At 37.1% G+C, this 12,627-nt stretch overlaps 3 protein-coding genes across 7 annotated transcripts in view; 1 reads left to right on the top strand and 2 right to left on the bottom strand.

Moving 5' to 3' along the window:
• Positions 1 to 142: 142 nt before the first annotated feature.
• On the bottom strand, positions 143 to 2,754 carry LOC148066416 (interferon regulatory factor 1-like). The gene is made up of 10 exons (XM_087808159.1): positions 2,622 to 2,754; positions 2,235 to 2,330; positions 1,973 to 2,072; positions 1,745 to 1,906; positions 1,624 to 1,673; positions 1,431 to 1,542; positions 1,255 to 1,359; positions 1,087 to 1,112; positions 915 to 1,005; positions 143 to 610 (listed from the first exon to the last, which is right to left on the bottom strand). The coding sequence occupies exons 2-10, from the start codon at positions 2,319 to 2,321 to the stop codon at positions 531 to 533; spliced, it is 813 nt and encodes a 270-aa protein (XP_087664285.1). The 5' UTR covers positions 2,322 to 2,330; positions 2,622 to 2,754; the 3' UTR covers positions 143 to 530.
• Positions 2,755 to 5,708: 2,954 nt separating this feature from the next.
• On the bottom strand, positions 5,709 to 9,215 carry LOC148066417 (uncharacterized). Of its 3 annotated transcripts, none has more exons than XM_087808161.1 (10): positions 9,016 to 9,215; positions 8,654 to 8,749; positions 7,710 to 7,809; positions 7,482 to 7,643; positions 7,361 to 7,410; positions 7,159 to 7,279; positions 6,993 to 7,100; positions 6,865 to 6,890; positions 6,692 to 6,788; positions 5,709 to 6,128 (listed from the first exon to the last, which is right to left on the bottom strand). In XM_087808161.1, the coding sequence occupies exons 2-10, from the start codon at positions 8,738 to 8,740 to the stop codon at positions 5,995 to 5,997; spliced, it is 885 nt and encodes a 294-aa protein (XP_087664287.1). In that variant the 5' UTR covers positions 8,741 to 8,749; positions 9,016 to 9,215; the 3' UTR covers positions 5,709 to 5,994. The 3 variants fall into 3 exon arrangements, 2 of the variants coding, with proteins under 2 accessions (XP_087664287.1, XP_087664286.1); XM_087808160.1 differs by having other exon boundaries at positions 5,709 to 6,131; XR_015713345.1 differs by having other exon boundaries at positions 5,997 to 6,131; positions 6,855 to 6,890.
• Positions 9,216 to 11,609: 2,394 nt separating this feature from the next.
• Positions 11,610 to 12,627, top strand: part of acsl6 (acyl-CoA synthetase long chain family member 6) — a 28,167-nt gene continuing 27,149 nt past the window's right edge. For 2 of the 3 annotated variants that reach the window (XM_087808164.1, XM_087808162.1), the window contains exons 1-2: positions 11,610 to 11,654; positions 12,527 to 12,603. The gene's annotated coding sequence lies outside the window, so the exon portion shown is untranslated. The remainder of the gene's footprint in view (positions 11,655 to 12,526; positions 12,604 to 12,627) is intronic. The other variant, XM_087808163.1, reaches the window with a different exon arrangement.

Below are 12,627 nucleotides of genomic sequence, written 5' to 3' on the forward strand. Positions count from 1 at the left end.
CAAGGGGTATGAATACTTTTGCAAGCCTTGTATTTATAAGTGATTATCATATATAAGTAAATTAAAAAGGTATATTGAAAATGTTATGTTAAATATTAGAAAATGTAGAAGTATGTGCTTTGATAATGAACAAGTGACCATATTTTTTGATGAAGCATTTTTATTTTTTTAGAAAAAGAAGACACACATTTGACTTTTTACAATATATACACTCACAATATATACACTCAAAATATATACACTCATTATCACACCTCTCGGTGCAACAGTGCAACCTTCTTTGTAGCTCTTACACACATTGAATATGTGATATTTGACAAGATTAAAAGATGGCTGTGCTTTCTTGAGCATGGAGAACAGTAGTAGTTATCAGGACTACAGTGCACCATTTGGATAAAACAGCAGGAGTACGGCGGGTCATGGGAGTCTCCAAGCTGGAGTCTGCGACGAGATGATAGTGGATCTTGACAAGAAGGTGTTTTAAAGTCCGAAAGAGAACTCTCTAAATCAGAGAGCGCTCACAAGTGGAATCAGGAACACCACAATGCATCTTCAATGTTGATGATGTCCGTACTTAGAGTTGTGTAGTGTGGCATGTAGATGTCATCTGCTGTGGATAGAAATACACATTTTAGCGATTTAAGTCTAATTTCCTTTTTCTGTTTACTGTATATATTTCACATACAGAAATTTCTCTTCCTTAATTCATACATCTTTTCAACCCCTCTGGTTAATAGGTTGTTGAGATTGTAGATTATTATTTATTTAATTAAAATAGATGTGGTTCTTATCATCGTAAAATTAGATGAATAATTAAATAAAACACTTAAATACTTCTACAAATAAACTATTAAACTGTCTTGATTAATAACATCGTATTATGGTTTTATAGGTTTTTTTTATTATTAACTCACCCGACGAGTCGCTTCCACTTGGACTGAAACAAGTTAGGTTTTGATGGAAGTTTAGGTTCATCATCGATTCCCTCTCCATGTCCTCGCAAATCTGAACCAAGAATTAGAGCGTTAAGCATCATCCTTTACAAACAATTGAACAGAAGAAAACTCTAAACATACTGATATTTACCTTAATAATCTGGTCGTAGGAACAATCTGTAAGGAAAAGAGCAGACAAGAGGAGACCAGAGTTAATTTATGGACCATGAATGAAGGTTTAAATTTAATTTAATTAAAGTGTAATTAAATGTATTTTAAGTTGAATGATTTGACATAAATAAGAGTGGTCTAGTCTTACCGTTGCTGCTTTCAGGAGAAACTTGGAATCTGTCATTGTAGCTCGCGAAAACATCTGATTCAATCTCTACTGAAAGGCAGAAGTCGGGAACGTCCATGATGAGATCTGAAGTTACAAAAGACGGCAGTATTAGAAACGATTCCCAACCCTCCTCGTGCCTGACAAGTCGGTCTCACCTGCGCTGCCCGGACTATCCACACTGCCCGCTCTGTTTCCCTGAGACGACGAGTCGTAGTCTGTTTGTGACCGACTTGTGGAATACGTGTCGTCCTCCTTCTCGATCTTGACCTGTGCAGGTGGGATAAGAAATTAATTCTTGACCTGATTCATCTCTAATATGTGTCAGATAATTAAGAAGCAGAATTCTACCTTCAGTCGTCTCTTTGTGTCCGCGCCTCTCCCACGTTTTCTCAGGGAAGCTGTAAAAGTCAAGGTAATTATTCAAACTGTCAAAACAGTCCAACATGGCGGCCACCTCGTCCTCTCTCACCTCTATGTTTGACCGGGAGCATCCTGTAGACCCGTGCAGCCATGTGTCCCTTGTTTACGCTCCTGTTCTTTACCTCCTCGATGTCCGGCAGAGAGTTCATGGCACAGCGGAAGTTGGCTTTCCACGTCTTGGGGTCTACTGCCTGACCCTCCACATATTTACCTGCAAGAACATTCTGTCAGTTCCCATCTCAACCTCTGGATTTTGAGCATGTGTTTTTCCTCTCACCGGTGTGGATGGCCCATTCCCTGAAGATACAAGCGTCCTTGCTCAACTCCCAGCCTTGGCGAGCGGCGTGCTTCCAGGGGATGGCGAACATTGTTCTTTCCTGAATAGAAATAAATAAACAATGCCGATCAACAAAAACACAAAGTCAAAAAAACGCTGTCAGCTTTAGAGTCAACGATAAAGCTACACCCGAGGATGGTTGTTTTTTTTTTACAACAGGTTCAATTATTTTCAAGATTAAATAATAAGATTAAATCCTCACCTTGTCAATCCAGGTCAGACCTTCGATGGAGTTGGAGTTGATCTTCTCCTCCAGCCACTGACGCATCTTCTTCCTCAGGACTGGCATGTTTGCTTCCTAAAAAGCGGTAAAAAAAAAAACGCGTTAAAATGCGCCCCTTATGTTCGTAAAACCGCAGAGTTGAAAAAAAGAGTTGAGAAGTTCATGACCGAGATGTAGAGTTGGAGCCTGCGGCGCACGTAACATGCGCGCTTTTCTATTCACGACACAAACGCAATGTATTTACAAGGAATATTCTAAAAAAAAATAATTCCCTTAATGCTGAATTTAAATTATGAATTTAAAAGCAATAAACCGTCTTTTTAAGGTTTAAAACTCTTAAAAGTAAAACATCAAGAGTCCACTTACAGTTGATCTTCGTTGTCAGACAAAAAAAGATCGAATTCTGGGAATAATCTCCAAAGAATCTTCTCTTTCGAACATCCACTTGAAGAGAGAACTCTGAATGGTAAGGAGCGAGACGCAACACTGTCTCTTATTCTATCTCAGCGGGTATTTCCCACTGTTTCGACCGGGGGAGGCGCGACAGTGGGATCTGCGCATGCGCTCTCACGTATCCGCGCCGGCGCTCTTACTATAAGTCACGTGGGTACAGAGAACCCTGAAGCGGTGGCGTCAGATTTTTAAGATGTTTTTTAAAATGATTAGAAGCCAAAAGTTGCATCAAAGCTGAATATGGATGAACCTAAAATGCATTCTTAATAAACATTTGTATCCTCTTTTTATTTTTATTTTGAATACCATTCTGCACGAACAGATCTCGTCAATTCAACTTGTCAATTTTGTGTTAAAAGCAATGATAGTTAAATAAAATTAGTTTTACAGAATCATGTGACACATCAAAGTTTAATTACCAACATTTTCCGATGCCAAAGTCGTATACACAAACACACGCCCTTTATTGGAGATCCACCATTTCCACGAAGCCTGTAGTGATTTATTTGGCCGTTAGAGGCCGCTGTGCATATTAAAAATGCGCTTGCAAACGTGACGCAATAGTTCATGTTCAGACTGTAATGTTGTTTCAATTAGAATTTCACATCTGACGTGTATTTGCTTGACTGAAACCCTGGGGTTTAGGGTAAGTCCACTCTAACTGCCTCGTCTGCCTCTGTGCACCCAGGTGCTTCCCAGGCGCGCACACCTACTAGTCACGAGTTGTTGTCGTGCCCGCGCACGACGGCAGGAATTTTATCTGGGATTTCCAATTTCTACAAGGAGGGAAAACGAAACTTGGCTGGTGAACTCAAACCAGTGATGTAATCCCAGAGAATGAATGGAGGAGCTGGAAAAAGGGAAACGCACGTGGGTTACAATAAGTCACGGAGAAAGAAATAAGAGTAAAATCACAAATAATAATTATAAAAGCTAAAAAAAACAAGTTAAAAAGTTCAAAATGAACGAAATTAAAATCTATGAGCCGATATTGTTTTGTTTTTTTGTTTTTTTTAGATGTGTTCCATCAGTTTGGCAAATAAAGATGAGTTCATTTGAAGTATCTTGAGGAACTGATCTCACTGTACAACATTAATATTGCAGTAATCAAGGTATAATAGAAGATTATGCTGATAATACGTGTATTAGTTTGTTCAATGTTAAGTTGTGTTGCACTGGTATAATTTCCTGTGTCTTCTATAGTTGCCTCAGTCGAGATTTCACACACATGCGGTTCTTCTGATACATAAAACAAGACACTTTTCCAAAATGAAAGCTTCTTATAAAAAAATATTTTATTCATGAATATACTGAATAGTCTTCAAAAGTACAATGTATGTTTATGTACGTCATGTGATCTACTCGCACTACCTGTGTGATCAACTGGTAGATCAGGCAAGTCAGAAAACAAAGTATATAATAAAAACCACCACATCTTTTTTTTTTCCTGTTTCTTCATTAAATACCTTAACTGTGCGGATTTCAAGACATTCATATGTATTTCTGCATCCCTTGACACATCCTTCACATTGAGGAAAGGAGCTGAAATTGTGGAAATATCTCTTAATTAGTATGTAATACTATTAATTAGTATGTAATACATGGTTTAAACTTAATCGAAATTGGACATGTTAGAATCTTCAAGGGGGTTTTCTGCCTTCCTTCTGTAGTGATGGTCTGATGAAGCTTCATGAAGCAGTGTCGTGTTGTTCAGAGGTCCGTAGGTGGCACCATCAGTTTAAAAATAATGTGATGTTTTATTAGAACAGTTGTTCAAAATAAAGGAAAATAGTGCAGCGACTAGAGCCATCTAGTGGACTCTAAAAATAATGACACTGCTTCATGAAGCTTCATCAGACCATCACTGCCTTTCTGCCCTTTTTCCATTGAACTTATCGAGTTGTCCTCCTCCCTATAACCGACTCTGAGAGGTCAGAAGTCTTTTAGATGTATTTTAATTTTTCTACCATAAATGCAAACTGTGAAGGTTTGGCTTTGTATTATAGTTGTTGACAGATGGACGGAGAGTCCAGTCTTCTCAGATAACAACACCACCAATAAAGAAAGGTCAAACAATTATTAGGGTTATCATAACTTCCTTTCTAATCTGTACTTTGTCCTTTCATGTAAGTGGAGAACTTAAAAAGGTGGTGGCAATTCTTCAGGAAGCAGATGGAAGGTCCAGAACAATGACCTCTTCAATTTAGAGGGTGGCTCATATGATGCTGGGTTTTGCTTGCGTGACGGGGCAAAAAAAACTTGCACATTTTTGAAATGTCTTACCAGAAAAATAGTTTGAAAGTGATTTACTTATGATTGATTAATTTAAAAGTTGAGTTCACGCAAAATTTTATCTTCACTCATTTTCTACTCCCACTCATGTCGACCAAGGGTTGGGATTATTTTCAGAGTAATCTCCATTGCTCAGGTATCTTCGTATTTATCTTCCTCCAGAATGACGCATTAACCCTTGTGTTCTCTTGTTTTTTATTTTATTATGTATTGATTTAAGTCATGATGATAACAGTGCACCACTACCCTCTCAATGTCCTTGTACTATTGTCTTGGTCAGTTTCTAAATTCACAATGAAGTTTGAAAGTGATTATTTTCTGGGTGTTGCAGTGTAAAAACAAATAGCAAATAATAGGACTGAGAATTTTTTTCATTTCCATGTCTTTGGCATCACTCTCCATTCTGTGACTTACCTATTCCATCCAACTGTTGGCCTGTGTTGGTCATAGTTTCCTTCAGAACCAACACGATTTTATTGTAGACATACAGTATGTGACAGGATTGGTACAGTAAAGGTGGCATGTGACCTTAAGAGTTGGGTTTTATCCTGGGCTTCTTACACTAGGGTGGGATATTTTGCCAGAGACAACAACCTAAGCAGAGTAACTGAAAAAACAGTAGTTTATAGAGTGGCAAGAGGTCCAATTGTTAAATGAACGAGCCAAAATGTGTCCTTCCCATGCTTTGATAATGAATCAGCGACCATATTTTTGAGGAGCATTTTTTATTTAAGTTAATAAAACAAACAGACTTTTTACATTATATACACTATATCACTATTACACCTGCAGATTCTACCTTCTTCATTGAATAAATGAAGCCATGTTTGGAAAGGATAAAAGATGGTTTTTTTGAGGATGGAAAAAAGTAGTAGTTTTCAGGAGGAACTACAGCATGCGGATAAAACAACCGAAGTACGGATGGGAAGAGACATGACAGGCTTCAAGCTGGAGTCTGGGACGAGATGATGGTCCCTCTTGACAAGAAGGCATTTTAAAGTCCAAAGAACTCTTTCACCTGAGAGCGCTCACAAGTTGAATCAGGAAACCACATCTTACTCAAATGACCTTCACTGTTTTGAACAAAGTCTGCACTTATAGTTGTGTAGTTTTGCATGTAGTTGTCCTCTGCTGCGGAGAAAAATACACAGTTTAGAGACTTTGTACCAGTTTCTTCTTTTGATTTTCTGTATATATCTTTCGTATAGATCTCAACGTATATATGTGTCATAAAGATATCGTAACAAGTATGATTACAATTTTAGTTTTGTGTGTCTGTGTTTATTAATAAAACTATTACATATGTGCTACAGTATGGCTGCCTTGGTTCTTAGTTGTTCTTTTTATTCCTTATTTTTATGTGTTATCTTATTTGCATTTTTATTCTGTACTTACACCACAACAAAAAAACATGTTTTGTTTACAGAAGTTTCTGATTCTTATATATTTATTTTATTAAGAGAGAAATACACATATTTATCTCAGTAATTACTTGAAAATCTAGTAAATAATATGGATAAGTAATTTTTTTTTTTTTTAAATAAATGTAATTTAAAGTATTTCTTTTGAGTTGTTCAATTCAATTTTTAATATTGAAATATTATATATGTAGCATAGTACACGATGAATGACAAAAGACATTACTTAATCATAATGAATATGTAATATTTGAAGCTTCAGGAAACACTCACCTGACAAGAAACTTTCATTTGGACTGAAAGAATTCACGTTTGTTTGGTAGACTTGGTCCAGCATCGAGTCACTCTCAAACTCATTCCAGATCTGAAACTGGAGTATGGGCATTAGCAATCATCCCATAAAAACCAAACGAATAGAAGAAAACTGTTAACATACTGATATGTACCTTAGTCATCTGGTCATGGCCCAAATCTGTAAGAGGAAAAGGGGACAAGAGGAGGACACAGTTAATTGATGGACCATGAATGAATGTTTTAAGTTGGAAAACTTTACGTAAATAAGATCCAGTCTTACCGTTGCTTTCAGGAGCATCATTGAATCCGTCACTGACGTTTGGAAAAAGATCTGGTTCAATCTTTACCAAAGAGCCCAATTCAGGAACATCATAGGAGTGATCTGAGGCTACACAATTCAGAATTATTATCAACATTTTTCAATGTGCCTGACAAGTCGGTCTCACCTGCGCTGCCCGGACTATCTACACTGTCTGCACCGTTTCCCTGAGACGACGAGTCGTCGTCTGTTTGTGACTGACTTGTGGAAGAGAGTGAATCTGTGTCGTCCTCCTCCTCCATCTTGACCTGTGCAGGTGGGATTAGAAATGAATTCTTGACCTGATTCATCTCTAATATGTGTTGATAAATTAAGAAGCAAAATTCTACCTTCAGTCGTCTCTTTGTGTCCGCGCCTCTCCCACGTTTTCTAAGGGAAGCTGTAAACGTCCAGGTAATTATTCAAACTGTCAAAACAGTCCAACATGGCGGCCACCTCGTCCTCTCTCACCTCTATGTTTGACCGGGAGCATCCTGTAGACCCGTGCAGCCATGTGTCCCTTGTTTACGCTCCTGTTCTTTACCTCCTCGATGTCCGGCAAAGAGTTCATGGCACAGCGGAAGTTGGCTTTCCACGTCTTGGCGTCTACTGCCTGACCCTCCACATATTTACCTGCAAGAACATTCTGTCAGTTCCCATCTCAACCTCTGGATTTTGAGCATGTGTTTTTCCTCTCACCGGTGTGGATGGCCCATTCCCTGAAGATACCAGCATCCTTGCTCAACTCCCAGCCTTGGAGAGCGGCGTGCTTCCAGGGGATGGCGAACATTGTTCTTTCCTGAATAGAAATAAATAAAGTCTGAGCTACACCTCCACGTCAGACCTGAGATTACTTTTTGAAGGAAGTAAGTAAGTCATTTTTATTTATATAGCGCTTTTCCGGACCAGGATCACAAAGCGCTTAAACAATCAAAACAATATTCAATGAAGTAAATACTTTAAAGGGCAAGATAAAACTGATAACACAACAGGAGTTCCGGAAAATCAAGGAAAAGCCTGAACAAATAAAAACATCTTAAGATGTTTCTTGAAGGAGTCAGTAGATCATCAAACACAGAGGGAGATCGTTCCAAAGCTTAGGAGCAACAGCCTGGAAGGATTTCTCTCCTCTGGTCCTGAACGGTGTGCGAGGAACCATCAGTAGATTCTGATCCACAGACCTCAGAGCCCGAGCTGGGGTGTAAGGCTGGATCAGATCAGTGATGTAAGTAAGGAAGTAAGGAAGTAATTAAGTAATTAAGTAAGTCATTTTTAAAATTAAAGCGCCTTAAGCAGACCAGGGTCACAAAGCCCTTAAACATCAAAACAATACACAGTTAAAAATATTTGTGTTTATCCTCATTACTACTCATAAGTACCAAATGCACCATTTCATGGCAACATATTATTGTGTTAGTAATTATTGTTTTTAATTACTTTTACTCCTTTTTTTTACATAAACACCTTACAATAAATCCATAAATTCATTGTTTTAATTTGAAATTTTACATTAATCATTTTTAGCGAGTATATATAATATGTAAATAAGCATATACAAATGTATTAGTTAAATCTAGATGATCGGTATGGTTAAAATGGTAATTTCCTTGTTATGAATTTAAACTATAAACTTCAATCCTCACCTTGTCAATCCAGTTCAGACCTTCGATGGAGTTGGAGTTGATCTTCTCCTCCAGCCACGGACGCAACCTCATCCTGTCTGCCGGCATGTTTGCTTCCTAACATGTGCGGGAAAACCGAGTTAAAAAATGCTCATTCTAGCGACAAAAACTGAGTAGTGAAAAAGAGTTGAAAAGTTCATGGCCGAGGAGTAAAGGGGGAATACGGAGAAGGCTCCTGCGCGCATTACATGCCCACTTTTCTACTTACAATATAAACAAAATCACTAAACGCCCTTAAACAATTTTACATTTCGTCGTCTTTAAATACAAACTTAATTTTAAGGTTTCAAATATTTAACTCTGATGCGCAAGCGTCCACTTACTTATTTTATGGTGAGAGCCGCGCAAAGATTCTGGAATATTATCCAAATAATGTTCCCCTCCTTCGATTATCCACTGAGAAGAGTGAAGCTACAACACCATGCAGCGAGAGTGACACGGTTTTTTTTGTTGTTTTTTTTAAACTTTGAATCATGTATTTCCTACCGCTTCGGGAGGCGCGACGATTGATCTGCGCATGTTTGTGGACTCCACGCTGGAGTGGTTAATAATGGTTGTTTTACATAAGCAGGTGACACACCCACGTATTAACACAAACACACCTTTTAGGAGATTCACTTTCTTCAGTACTCAGTCCGGCCAGCTGGGGGATACCACCACGCAGAATCTCCTAGGTGCACAAAAATAAAATGTAGATCCTTGAAGAGACACTAACAGTCGGAAAATAATTCCATGTTTATTGTTAGTTGGCCAATAAAGCTGTTTCTCATTTTGACATTCCTTACGTTAATTACCTACTTGTGTCGTTATAAAACCCTTGTTGTTGTTGTTGTTGTTGTTGTTTGTGTCCCTGAGTTTAAATAATATACGAATGCAAATATATTACAATCCACACTTCTGTTTTTTATGCAGATAGTTTTGAAAAGTTAAGTTGCACTGATATCATGTTCTGTGTCTTGCATCTATTTGCCTTGGGCATAATATTACACCCTTGCAGCTCTATGGATACTTAAAGTCAGAATAAGTAAGAATCACCATAGCATGGGTTATTTTACGGTTTGTAAGATTTTTCTTAGCTTAAGTTTTGCCTATAAGCTTTTGCCACAGAAAGTCACAACGTTAACACTTTTATCCTCTCTCTTTGCACTTGATGGAGTCTACTAAATCCTTTAAGAAACATCTTAAGACGTTTTTATTTGTTCAGGCTTTTCCTTGATTTTCTGGAACTCCTGTTGTGTTATCAGTTTTATCTTGCCCATTAAAGTATATACTTTATTGAGTATTGTTTTGATTGTTTAAGCGTTTTGTGACCCTGGTCTGGAAAAGCGCTATACAAATAAAAATTACTTACTTACTTACTTACTTACTTATTTACCAAAACCTGGAAAGTAGTTGGTCTTCTACCCCCTCCAACTGGTACCCACATTTTAAGATACCGTGGCCAAATGAATATCCTTTTTAGAAAATACCATTCCTTTTTTCCCTTAAAACTAAATTTGTAGAGTTTGCCCTTAAAAATATGTTTTATTTTATTTGTTTTTCAAGTAAACACTGCCTTTCTCGTACTTCAGAGAGGCTGCAGGCTTTTAAACAATATATATATATATATACATATATATATATATATATATGTATATATATATATAGAAACTAAACAAATTGATTTCCAAGTGTGACTGCTCAGAAAAAAAGTGGTCTTTTCGATGTCACGAGCACAACCACATAGAGGTTAATAGGAGCAACTCTGGTTCTCAAAAAAAAAACGACATATATATTATAGTGCAAAGAAACAGATGGAGAGCACGAATGCTCCTTCCCAGATGCAAAACTAATAGACTCAGTGACTCATTCATTCCTCGTGCTATTAGATTGTACAATTCTGAGTCAGGAGTGGAGTGAAAGTATCTTGACATTCTATTCTATGTTAATCTTTGTATCCATTGTCTTTGTTATTTGTCTTCAATCTACAGTATGTTCTTTATTGTTAGACTTAGATTGTGTCATCTTGTTCTTTCTTTTTATTTCTTTGTTCTTGTTCTTATTTTTATTTTTATGAATAATCGTCTGTGTTGCTGTGTCTAATTGGAACACAAATTGCTGTGTCTAATTGGAAAAACAAATAAAGTTCTACATAACCTAACCTAATAATAATAATAATCTCAACCTATACATATACATATATATTATGTTAGGTATATATATATACTGTACATCATTGGTGCAATAAACGTCAGCCTGTTGTGTAATCTATCACTATTTACCCCATTGAAAAAAAAATCCTAATAATTGTCAAGGTTTAAGTATGTTAGTTTTCTTCTTTACAGCTAGACGGAACAATTATTAGTAAGTAAATAATATTTATTTATATAGCGCTTTTCGAGACCAGGGTCACAAAGCGCTTAGACAATCAAAACAATACTCAAAAAAGTACATACTTTAAAGATCAAGATAATACTGAGAACAACACAGGAGTTCGAGAAATTCAAGGAAAAGCCTGAACATATAGAAACGTCTTAAGGTGTTTCTTAAAGGAGTTGTCCTTCTACCCAAGCGGAGGAGTGTAAAAATTTGTGGCACACCTGCAGGAGACAGATGAAGGTCCTGAACATTTGAGCCATTTCATCAAGAGTGAAAGTCACGTGATGCGGTGTGCAGAGCAGAGTGCTTAAATACCGGAAGTACCTTAGTTTTTACTAAAAGATTCAATTTACATCAACCAACCATAAATGCTTCTAAATGCTCTGATTAAAAATATATTTACTTATTTTAATTTCATTCAGCATTTTATTGCGTTACTCGAATATATTAAAAAAGCATTTATTCCGTCTCAGCCCAGCCTCCACGTCATCGCTATCACTGTGTCAGCCGTTCTCAAGGTTACTTTAGTTCAGTAGGCGTGGCCTGTTTTGATCACGTGCTTTTGACGTCGGACGACTGCTGCTCGGCTTCAGGAAATTTAACGGTGCAGTAAACTATTATAATTCTAGTTAAAAATCGCAAATGCAAATATTTTTCACCTGTTACATCAACAAGAAATAAAAAATAAATTGTGCAAGACGCCACCATTAGGTGAAGGAAGTGGTGACTGAACGCTGTTGCTATCGATATTGTTTCACTATTATGGCCACAAAAACAGCATTTATTTAACATTATTATAGTCAGAAACATTTTGAACGTATTTTCCTCAATGCATTTGGAGCAATCACACATGTTAATAAACGCATTTCTGAATACAATACCGGAAGCGGAAGTGACCCTCCTCCCCCAACCCCCGGAATTCAACACGAATTGAAGTGTGTGAAAGTGTTTGCTTGGATCTGTTCTCAGTTTTCGCTCTTATAATATACAATTTCCTTTAATATTTTTGAAATTGAATCGTGCTAGATTTTGTTCAGTAAAATGTTGTAATTATTTCGATTTCAAGACCGAAAGAACTAATGTAAGCGAGGAACCAAACACTTGAGCCGCATCTTTCATTATTTTTCGTTTATTATTGTTTTTATCATTCAATGTAGGTTGCTACATGCATACTCTATGTTACGACAAATCACCATTTGTTTTTTCTATAAACCTGCAAATGTTTAAATATATTTTGTACATCACAAGCAATTATTTTGTGATACTGTTTTCCTTTTATTATTGTGTCCGACTATATTATATATAAATATATATATATATATATATATATATATTAATGTGTATATTCATTGGTCTCTCATTTCATTCATTGGCCTCTCATTTTCTTCTGTGACGTCACATCAAGTCACTTTATTTTGCGCACACAGAAATATTTCCGTTGCATTCGTAGCTTATCACCAGACATTTGATCCTCAGTAACCTTGTCCGTCATCTTCCGACGGGACCGGTCAGCCCACCTCTCCTGTCGCGGTGTTCCAGCCTCAGCCAAGTAGGTGAGGGTGCAAACATCCACCGGG

The sequence above is a fragment of the Callionymus lyra genome, chromosome 14 (assembly GCF_982586985.1).
Source record: "Callionymus lyra chromosome 14, fCalLyr1.hap1.1, whole genome shotgun sequence".
Classification (NCBI taxonomy): domain Eukaryota; kingdom Metazoa; phylum Chordata; class Actinopteri; order Syngnathiformes; family Callionymidae; genus Callionymus; species Callionymus lyra.